The 11,167-nt window shown below is 49.5% G+C and overlaps 1 protein-coding gene across 1 annotated transcript; it reads left to right on the top strand.

Moving 5' to 3' along the window:
* The first annotated feature begins 1,854 nt into the window (after window positions 1-1,854).
* Window positions 1,855-8,711, top strand: LOC124247663 (keratin, type I cuticular Ha7-like). Its single transcript, XM_046677176.1, has 7 exons — window positions 1,855-3,979; window positions 5,042-5,124; window positions 6,089-6,245; window positions 6,572-6,733; window positions 6,822-6,947; window positions 7,330-7,550; window positions 8,281-8,711. The coding sequence occupies exons 1-7, from the start codon at window positions 3,404-3,406 to the stop codon at window positions 8,414-8,416; spliced, it is 1,461 nt and encodes a 486-aa protein (XP_046533132.1). The 5' UTR covers window positions 1,855-3,403; the 3' UTR covers window positions 8,417-8,711.
* The last annotated feature ends 2,456 nt before the right edge of the window (window positions 8,712-11,167 follow it).

Raw genomic sequence — 11,167 nt, 5'->3', positions numbered from 1 at the left:
CGAAGAAGAGCAAACCAGGAAAACAAACAAAACCTGCTTTTTATGTTGAAGAAAATGAAAACAACAGATTTGAAATGTGGTCATTCAAACACCGGCTCCTCCTGAACTAAATACTGTTTTGTTACATCGCGCTTCACCTACATGGCGTGACAGTCAAAGCTTGTCTATTTCTGTAGAGCGACGGCTCTGTTCTCACAGTGTGGTCCTCAGACCAGCAGCCTCGGTGTCACCTGGGAACTTACTAGAAATGCAGACTCTCGGGCTGACTGCAGGCCTACTGAATCAGAAACTCTGGCCCTGGGCCTGGCAATCTGCATTTTTGCAGCCATCCAGTTGATTCTGAAACAGGCTAAAGTTTGAGAATCACCAGTGTAGATGTAATGAAAATATAAGGAGCATTAATCTAGCATAAATTGCATAAATCAAGCATAAATTAGCATAATTTCAGTTTAACATGCTTTAATTCTTTGACTCTTTGACTCTTTAGGTCTACATTTCTGAGTCATTGAAATTTGTTTCTTTTGGGGCCCGCCCCTCAGGGCCGGCCGGCCTCTGTTGGCTGCATCTTGTATTCCTGAGGTTGCTGCCCTGCTCCTCCTGAGCCCACAAGGCACATTTCTGCTTCCTACTGTTTGTGCTCATCTCTGTCTAGAAAACCCTCTCTCTGTCTCTCTGCCTGTCCAAGTCTTACGTATCTTCCAAGCTCCAGATCAAGTCTCTTTGATGCCCTTCCACATCTCTGACTCTCCATGACCTCTTCTTCCTCTGGGTTACATGACCTATTTCTCCTGCTCTGAGCTTTTTGAGAGGTGAGAATTTCTCTGACTCATCTCTGCATGCCCCCCTGCCCCTTGGTGCCTTGAGAGGGCTCTTCTGTGACAGGAGCTCATGAATATTGGGTCATTTGGAGTAGTCACTGGGACAAGGTCACTGATGGTGGTGAACCATACCTTGGTGAAAACTGCCCACATCTGTACATAGAGTCGTTGTACCAACAGAGTTGACACAAGAGCAAGAAGCTTTGCCGGGCTATCTCGTGGCAGCCTCTTGATCCGAACTTATCAGAAATTCCATTCTAGGGCACCCTCCTAAGAGTGATACAAGCTACGAGGAGTGTAGTCAGAGGATTACACTGAGGATGGCGAGAGGGTTTAGAACCATGCTAAATAAAGAACTGAGAAGAGAAACTGCGCATCAGTCACAAGGAGCTGATGGTCTGCCAGGTGGCAGAAGGATTGGATTTATCCTCTGTGGGACCCCATGGGTAGAACTGGAAAGTAAAGGACAATCTCTCTGACTTAAACTTGCTAACATACCCTCAGTGTCCAGCCTTGGTGCCCGTCTGGCACAGAGTAGGTGTTCAATAAATATTTGCAGAATAAATGAAAGAGCAAAAGAAATCAATAGGTAGGAATAACGTGGAGGTGGACTTGTCTTTGCCTAAAGAACTTTCTAACAATCCCCTATGTGGCAGGCCCCTCAAGGCAGAGCTAGCTGTTCTTTATCTCTTGATTCCAGTGTCTTGTACAAAGCCTGGGAAACTGAGCCACAGACTCCAAGTTGGCCAATGATGGAATGGGCCATTCTGGAAAGTGGTGGACTAGATAACGAGTTGGACGGAGGTCATCAGAAGGGGTTTAATGCCAGAGGGTCCTAGACTATAGGACTTCGAGATCCCTTTGGCTTGGAGATTCCATGTTTTAGAGCCAGCCAAAAAATGCACTGCTGTCTCTAGGCCCTCCTGGTGAATTCATTCATCTTAGGAATGGGGTCAAGGTAGCGTCTTCCTTAGCACAGCCTGGAAGCTGGTTGGCTGCTCTTTTCCAGGGTTTTTGGAATGACTAGCCACTGGCTTGTTTGTTTTAGGAACTGAGGAGGCCATAAAGCTTCTGATCCTCTGAGTGTGTGTGAACATTAAGGAAATTTAAATTTTGTTCTAGAGTCCCCTAAGTAATGGACAATCAAAGTAGGTGCATTTCAAAGAAACGCAAGAAGTTTCAAAAGATGAAAAATCAAAGTTCTTAAGGGTGCATCTTCTTAAACAAGCCAAGAAGGACTCAGTCAGTGAGAGGACTGATGTGTAAGAAGGGAAGATGCTGGAAAGGAGGGGGAGGCCCTGAGAACAGACACCATAAAGTATTAATCACTGCCCGCCTTAATTAGCCTATAGACTCCAACAGTAGGGAACACAATTTTATTTCTTGGGAATCACAAATAACCCAGTTTCATTCACAAGTTTTTTCCCAACTTCCAAAACTGCTTATCTGTTTCACATTTGCACAGAAAAAGTCTTAATTACCAAAACCACATTGATATGTTTATTTTCATTTTAATTCAGTCCAAAATACTTTAATTTCTGATTTGATTTCTTCTTTGACCCATGAGTTGTTGAAAAGTGCGTTATTCAGTTTTCAAACACCGACATCAATTTGGAATTTAGGTTTCTCTTTCATTGTTCTAGCCTTGTGTTTCCCCCTAATATTTATACAGGAAAATTCCATCCTCTTTCTGTTACTTTCCTTCAAACAGAACCTGGATATTTATTTTCCTTCATATTGAGGAGAGTCAGCTTCCCGGGGCAGATCTCTATCTTTGACTTGCCTCTAACTGAAGATTATATATGGGATGGTCCTAGCATTCAAGGCTTCCCACAACCTGGACTAAACGTAACTTTCCAGTGCTGGCCTATGTGTCTTCATTATAAGTGTCAACGCAGCTAGATAATTTTCCATTTCCCAAAAACATTTGATTCTGTTCGTTTTGTTCTCTATGAGAGATCCTCTCTTCCCCAACCCCTCCTGGAAACCACCATTCAACACATTTTAAATGTTGCCTATTCCGTGAAGATTTTTTCTGGTCTCTCAATGTGCTTTCTTTTACTGAAAATCTTCACAGCTCTTTTATTTTTAAAATTTTTAAATACTGTCTCTTATTGCCTTTGTAACATCAAGGTCATTCACTTTCTTATCCCTCTTGTTGGAATCTAAGTCCTTCCCTCCAGGCAGGCAGCGGCCCACCCTGGGCCCTCCGTGCATGTCTGCTGAAACAAACGAATTGTGGTCTCTCCCTTTCCTGGATGCCTGATTGATTAATATTTTAGACTTTGCCAGGATGGGAACATTCCAAGGTAGGAAAGGATACTGGAGCAAGAGAGACTTTAAGGAAGTTTTAGGAGTCTCTGTTCTTGATTATTTCACAGACATACGCTGACAGAGGGGAAAGAATTCATAGCCGCAGAATGTGGGCTTCTCAAAGAAGACCTTGTTTTCTCTTTTTCCAGGACCCTGCAGTGATGGAAGCATCCCATGCGGGTCAAGGCCTCTTTCATGAGCTCATTAACTCTTTATAGGAGACGAAATCACTGACTAATAGAGTGATTGTACAAGAATCAACGTAAATATTAATGAGGAAAATGCCAGTTTTCTTGCACCACCACCCACTACAGGCCTATATAAGGTCTAGAGGAGAGGCAAGGTTTCAGCTTCAGGCAAATCCGGCCGTGGGCAAGGCAGGGGTCTGGCCTCTTAGCACCATGTCTTCCAACTGCTGCAGGTCTCTCCTCAGTGGGCACGTGTCAGAGGCCAAGGCTGCCTCCCTGTGCCTCTCGGCCACCCTGGCACATGCCAACCAAGTCTGCGTGGGGACGACCCCTCTGGGCCGACCCAGCCTCTGTCTGCCCCACAGCTGCAACGCTGCTTGCCCCTTGCCAGGGACCTGCGACATTCCTGGCGACATTCCTGGCAACATTGGCATCTGTGGGACCTACGGCGAAGGCACCCTGAACAGCCATGAGAAGGTGACCATGCAGTTCCTGAACAACCACCTGGCCAACTACCTGGAGAAGGTGCGCCAGCTGGAGCGGGACAACGCGGAGCTGGAGACCAAGATCCTAGAGTCGAGCAAATGCGATGAGTCCAGCGTGTGCCCGGACTACCAGAACTACTTCCGGACCATGCAGGAGCCCCAGCAGAAAGGTGAGGTTTTTGGTGCTCCCGATCAGGGGTTGGCAAACTACAGCCTGAGGGCCAAACCCGACCTACTGCCTGATTTTATAAACAAAGTTTTATCGGCACACGGCTGTGCTCATTCATTGATGTATTGTCTATGGCTGCTTTTGTGCTACAATGGCAGAATGGAGTAATTGTGACCGAGACTCATGGCGTGCAAAGCCTAAAATATTTACTGTCTCGTCCTTTAGGAAAAATGATTACTGACACTTGCACTGAATTTTCAGGGACTGGATTGGCAGTAGAAACAGCCAGGGCTGCAATGTCTTTTGGATTGCGGGAAGAGAATCTCTTCAGTGGAGGTGAATGGGGCTGTGCAAAGGATGAGGTGCAGGACTCGACTCTCCAGGATTCTGAGTTTGCGTCTGTTTAGTTTCAGTACTTACAATTCTTAAATTGTAGTTGCAAAAACATGCAACCGCACTTCTGGTGCAGTACAGGGAGCAAGTGCTAATGTCCTTTATGAGCCAGTGTAGATCCAATCAGTAGCATTGGTCTCTCATGCGTATCTGCTGTCCCCTTTGATTACCAAAGCAATGCTTCTTAAGAGCCTACATCTTAGTTCTAGAGACGGGAAGACAAAGAATGTCAGAATAGGGGCCACAGAAATCTGACTAGATTCAGAGAACTCCTTTGGGGAGGCTGACCAGCTAGCGTAAGGGACTTCTTATTAAGAATGGGTCCCACCTTATCTGAATAACCAGCCCACTGTTCTGTGGCCTAGATTCCAGATATTCTTGTTTATATCAGGCTAAGCATCATGGCTGGCAAAATAAAATTAAGTCTCTGTTGTATGTTCAATTTGCTACCACTTTCATCTCCCGGGTCCTTTGCCTCTACGCCTTCAGCCTTTGCGGGGAAATCCTCTTGCACATTGTCCCTCCTGCACCACACCAGCATCTCTTATATGTTTGGGAGTTTGTGTTGTCCACGGGGATGCTGTCGTTTGAATCCCAGGCAATGGAACTTCCTTTGACTCGAGGCCATAGATGGCTCTGGGAACAGTGAATCACTGAGCCTCTCTCTCTCTTCAGATCCTGTGCATCAAAACTGAGAACAACAAGCTGGTCGTGCAAATAGACAACACCAAGCTGGCTGCAGATGACTTCAGGACCAAGTGAGTTGGGGTAGGACAGGCAGGGGGAGCAGCCACATACCTGCCCTGACTTCTGTCTTGTGATGCAGTTGGCATCAGAGATCTCATTGATCAAGATCCCAAACCAACAGTGACAGCAGGGGAAGCCAGAGGGCATTATGCCCAAGATCTTAAAAAAACAACCCCTCTGCCATTTTTAGCTTTTATAGTTTACAACATGATTTAGAATGCACCGTCCACTTGATTCTGTTGTAAGAAGAACCTGGTGAGGCAGGCAGGGCAGCGATGGCATCTCTCACTCAGAGCATTGAGGTGACTTGCCAGAAGTCACATGGCTATTGAGTGGCCACAATGGAACCTGGGCCACATTTCCTACCCCAAGGTCATTTCCTACAAAACTCTGCTGCCTCAGTGAGGACACGTTTCCACACTGTGGCTCGACCAATCTCTGAGCACTAATAATTCATGACGGAAATCATGCTCCCCTGCCCGCGATGGAGGCAGGTGAAGGTCACAGGGTTTACACTGGCTGAGAAGGCGCAACCTGGGAGCAGGAAGGGGCATTAAATTTTATCGTTTTTCTTCAGGGCACCGTGGAAGCCTCACTCCTCTAAGCAAAAGAAAGCCCTTCCTTCCTCCCATTCTGGCAGTTTGACTTCTAATTCGAGAGAGAATCCAGCGTCCGGCTCAGTAGCGGGTGGCAAGAGGAGGGTCTGGAGTGATCACACTTTGGCCTGGTCACTCTACTGTCTTCCTTTAGGCCATCAGCCCATGAGGGCACTGGCCCTCTGCCTCGTTTGTCTGAGGTGCTTAGTGTTGAGTGCGTGGGAACACCCTGTTGCTTTGTGAGCTGTGAGCGCACTACGCAGGAAATGGCAACTCACAATTAGACTGTGGAGGGAAGGCCAGCGGAGTTACGCTGTAAACTGTGTCCTGGGGCCCCCTCTGCTCTCTAACGCCAACTCCTGTACCTGCCCTGGTAAAGGTTCCAGACAGAGCACTCGCTCCGCCAGCTGGTGGAGGCCGAAGTCTGCAGCCTGCGCAGGGCGCTGGACAACCTCACACTCGCCAAGTGTGACCTGGAAGCCCAGCTCGAGTTCCTGAAGGAGGAGCTGCTCTGCCTCAAGAAGAACCATGAGCACGTATGTGGCCCTTTGTGTGAGACCTGAAGACTTTCTAGGGGTGAATTCAGGCTCATTTGGGGTAAGAAATGAGGCTCTTCCTTCTGCATGGGATGAGCTGCCCTTCTTCATGGTTGAGCCTCACAAGCTGTAAAGGTGAGCTCTGGCTTTCAGCGGGAGCTTGCTTTTCTTCCATAGCCTCTGGAAGCTGCTGGGCTGGGGCAGGCAGTGCCTCGTCCTCGGGAGCTCAGGGAAATTGCTGTGGAGGATGGGAAGTGGGAGATGAGGCTCTGGATGGAGGGCAGCAGGGGCCCCATGAATGGGACGCCCTCCTCCTATGCCCACAGGAAGTCCACACTCTGAAGTGCCAGCTGGGGGATAAGCTCCGGATTGAGCTGGACACTGAGCCCCCCGTGGACCTGGGCAGGGTGCTGGGGGAGATGCGGTGCCAGTACGAGGCCATGGTGGAGACTAACCGCCACGACGTGGAGCAGTGGTTCCAAGCTCAGGTGAAGGCGATGCTGCCGAGTAGGGAGGGAGCCAGGCCACCGCACGGGCAGGGAGGTGATCCTGTGTCCCTGTGCCCCTGTGCTGCAGTCTGAAGGCATCAGCCTGCAGGCCACATCCTGCTCCGAGGAGCTTCGGTGCTGCCAGTCAGAGATCCTGGAGCTGAGATGCACCGTGAACGCCCTGGAGGTGGAGCTTCAGGCTCAGCACACACTGGTGAGTTCCTTTGTGCGCGTGGAAGCCTCAGGTTGGCTCCCACTCCCATGAGCGTCCCCGGGTTCAGGACGCGCCTCTCTTAAATACAGACAAGGGACACAGCTTAATCCTTGACTTCCCTGCTTTTGCAAGAACTTTCTCATAGATGTGGATGCTGAGGGGATGAAAATTATCCCTGATGAGGGAGGTTCTGCAAACTTATCCCAAGATTTACGATGAAGAGCCGTAGCACGTTGTTACTTCTTCCTGCTGGGCACTGCTAATGGGAGCTGGACTGTTCTCTGGCCCTGGCAATGTCTTGGGGTGTCATGGTCTTACTGAAGAGGCTGAGGGCAGGGATCCATGATTTTTAACCTGCTTCCCCCTTTCTCCGGTATCACAGAAAGACTGTCTGCAGAACTTCCTGCATGAGCCCGAGGCCCGCTACAGCACCGAGCTGGCCCAGATGCAGGGCCTGATCAGCAACGTGGAGGAGCAGCTGTCCGAGATCCGGGTGGACCTGGAGCGGCAGAACCAGGAGTACCAGGTGCTGCTGGACGTCAAGTCCCGGCTGGAGGGCGAGATCGCCACCTACAAGAACCTTCTGGAGAGTGAGGACGGCAAGTACGTACCCTGATGTTGTTTGTGTCAACATCATGTGTAAAAGCAGAAACCTCTTATTGGGAATGACCTATAAGGAGGGGGTGGCCTGGCAGACTCCATCTTTGGGGACAAACTTGCTACCTAGTAAGCCTGGTGGGCTGCCTGGACATAGAGGAGGTGTGCAGGGGCTTTTCAACTCATGCCGTCCATCTGGCCGATGACTTCACGCTCCTGGATACTAGTCTCTCCCACAGGGGCTAAAATACTTGCAAGCCCAGTGCACTTAGGTTTTGCTAAATTCTCTCTGGAAGAAATATTCTAGTACCAGGAATTCTTCCTACTCAGCATTTAAAAATATTGCTAGGGGCATTTCCCCCGTTCTCTCATTTTAGTTCCTCAGTAGTGCTGTGAAAAAAGTAAGATGGATAGTACACCCCTTTAAGCAATAAGGAACAAGATTAGGGGCTGTGTTTAAAATAAGAGAGTGGCTCATGCTCTCGCTCCGCCAGCCTTTCTCTCTGCCCCATTCCTTTCCACGTGGCAGATAACACTGGTTTTGCACACGGGCACCCTGAGCTCTGGTCCCAGCTCCACAGTGGACTCTGGGCAAGTCACTGTACCTTTCTAGGCCTAGAGGAACCTCTAAGGTCTAAAATCCCCTTTTGCTCTTCCAATTCTAAAGTGTCTACATACTTTTGTCTTTCATGGACTTCTCATGTGAATGTTTCAGACACCTTTGTTCTCTCCGCAGGCTCCCCTGCAACCCGTGCACGACCCCGGTCTCCAGCACGCCCTGCCCAGCCCCTGCAGCCTCTCCCTGCTGCTCTCCCTGCCTTTCCAGGCCTCCTCGGGCCACCTGTGGGCCCCGCTCATTGCCTCGACGCTGACCTCCTCCTCAGTGTGAGGTGCTGGGACACGGGAACTGTTGCAGCCCCTTTGGCTCCAGGCTCCGGGCTCCAGGCCTGCCCCCGAGGCCTTTCTGCCTCAGCGAGCCGGCAGTGCTTCTCTGTCGATGGGCTTTCCAGTCCAGCGGCTCACTCCTGGCCCCTGGATTTGTGCTTCCTCTCTTCGCAGTGTCTGGAGTGTTCCATTTTTCTCTCTTCTATTGCCTCCTGGTCTCTCTGAGATGCAGCTGGTAACCTTGTTTTCATTTCGCTAATAAACGTTACTTCTGCAGCATAAGGGGCACGGTGCCTGGTGGTCTGAGTTTCTCCAGCCCACGCTGAGAGCGTTGCTGGGAGCTCCTTGAGCCAGTTGTTCCCCGAGCAGCTGGGCTTGTGGCTTACTGACCAGAGTGGTTCCGGAAGAGGGCAAAGCCAGTGAGGACCTTGGTTACAAATGAGACAGCAGCAAAATGGCACAGACGAGCCACACCCAACTCTTGAGCTGACCAAGCCTACTTAGAGGCAGACTCAAAGAACTTTGAAAGTACAGACACTAAATAAAACCCCCTTTTGTCTGGATGAAGCCCTCTGGTCCTTGTGCAAAGGGAAAACTCAGGTCAGAGGTTCTACCGGGCCCCCCAGACTACTCTACTTGAGGTAAGCTTTTGTGATCACGTGCTCATCACGAACAAGGACCGTGCTGGGGCCTTACCGACCTTGTTGACACAGGGTCCCACAAAAACCCTGCAAAGAGGGTGTGGCTGTTACTATTCTCAGCTGGTGGCTGAATCAGGGCTTGAACCCCGGCCTCTTTGAACCAGATCCAAAGCCCATATTTTGGAAGCTTTGAAGGGGAAAAATTTCAACATGAGAAGCTTTGGGGCGGTGGTTCTATAAATGTGGTCCTCCAATCAGGAGGACCAGCATCACCTGGGAACTTGTTGGAAATGCAAATTCTTGGGCCACACCTCAGACTTTCTGAATAAGCAGTCTGGTTTATGGAGCCTTCCAGGTGATTCTACGCACACTCAAGTTTGAGAACCACGGGGTGAGGGAGTTTATCTGGGGAGTGAGCCCCTGACTGGCCAGACACTCTGCAGAAGGGATTGGCCTTACTCTCCTGACAGATCCCCTGGGTGAGGAATCCCTCATCCCTTTGAGATAGAGCCTTTCCCCCGCAAACTGCAAAGCTCTGATGATGGTAATTGCTGAGCCTGTCAGACTGTCAGTCTAGAAAAGGCCAATCTAACTGACCCACTCAAGCTCCCGCACAGGCTCCACTCGCAAGTCCTTCTGGCAGCTGCCTCACTTGGAACTTGCCTGGCAGACAATAGACACATGAACCAGAGGCTCCATATTTAGGCAGCCATGGGCGAGAACAGCGTGTCTCCAGAAAGCAGCATGAGAGCTGGCCAAAGATGGGAAGCAGTGAGTTCCCCATCATTGAAGACGTTCAAGCAGGCCCTTTATAACCGCCTCGGGGTGATGTTGGGGCGGTTACTCAGGCATATGATGGGGCTGGATGAGATGGTGGTAGAGGGTCTTCTAGCCCCCAAGTTCCATGACTCCCTTCTTTCCAGGTCTTATTTGTCAGTGAAACTACAAGTGTTAAAGTGGAGCCAACAGACCAACTCTAGGAGCTGGTTCTTGTCTTCCCTCTCTGCTCCGTGAACTCTCTGATTCAGAGTAGTTGCTGAGAAGTTTACGAAGTCCAGCTGATGGTTGTTGAGTCCAGCCCATCCCGGAGCGGGAGTGACCACAGTCCCAAGCCCCAAGGACGGACAGAACTTAAGTTGGGGCCTGGTTGCTGTGCCTCCAGCTGCTCTCAAGCCCAGAGTCCTCCCCGGTGGCCGCTGTCTGTGAAGACAGGACTGATTTGCTTGGGAGGCAGCAGGACTTCCATCATAAGAAGCTCTGGAGGGGTCAGAGGCTGTCACGCCTTCCCTCCCTTCCCCTCCACCGAGCCTCAGCTCTTCTCCCCAAGCGTAGAAGCATAGAGGTAGTGGGGGTGACACATCCCTGAGGCACTCACCCAAGAGTGGGTCCCAATAAGAAAGAGCAATCTTGATTAGTCTTAATTTAGCACCTGGCCCAAACACCTTTGCCTCTTCCTTTGTACTTAAGTAGCTCCTTTCATCCAACAAGTTCAAAGCTGTACAACAAATAAACCCACTTCTTGCACCATGACAGAGCAGGCAAGCATTGTTCTTCCCATTTAAGGAGCAGAGAAGGTGAGTCATTCAATGGTTGAGGGATTCTTCTGGTGACATGAAATGAGTCAATGGGGCCCCAGGGTGATTGACCTGTGTTTCTTAAGTTTACGTTCAATGTCCTGACTGTCATTTGTAATTAAAATATGAGCTTTGATGAGACATTGTTTGTGTGTGTGTGCGCGCGCGTGTGAAGTGGTTTGGGTTTCTGGGAAGAAATACTGGGTAAAGGGGATCATTATGCTTGGGGAGGTGTGAAGAGCTTCCCTGGAAACCAAACAGTCCATCATTACCATCATCACTACCAGCACCACCACCACAATCATCACTTTTCTTCATCATCACCATCTTTATCATGATCATCGTCATTGTCATCGAAGCTCACATTCATCAAGCTCTAACTATGACCAGGCACTGATCTAGGTAGTAGATAAGTTTATTTACATAAACCCACTTAATCCTTACAGTAATCCTACAAAGCCAATGCTATTGTTATCCTCATTTTGCAGATGAGGAACTAAGGCTAAGAGAGGTTAAGTAACAT

This window comes from Equus quagga, chromosome 11 (genome assembly GCF_021613505.1).
Source record: "Equus quagga isolate Etosha38 chromosome 11, UCLA_HA_Equagga_1.0, whole genome shotgun sequence".
NCBI classification, from domain to species: domain Eukaryota; kingdom Metazoa; phylum Chordata; class Mammalia; order Perissodactyla; family Equidae; genus Equus; species Equus quagga.
This window is presented reverse-complemented; position numbering and strand designations above follow the sequence as displayed.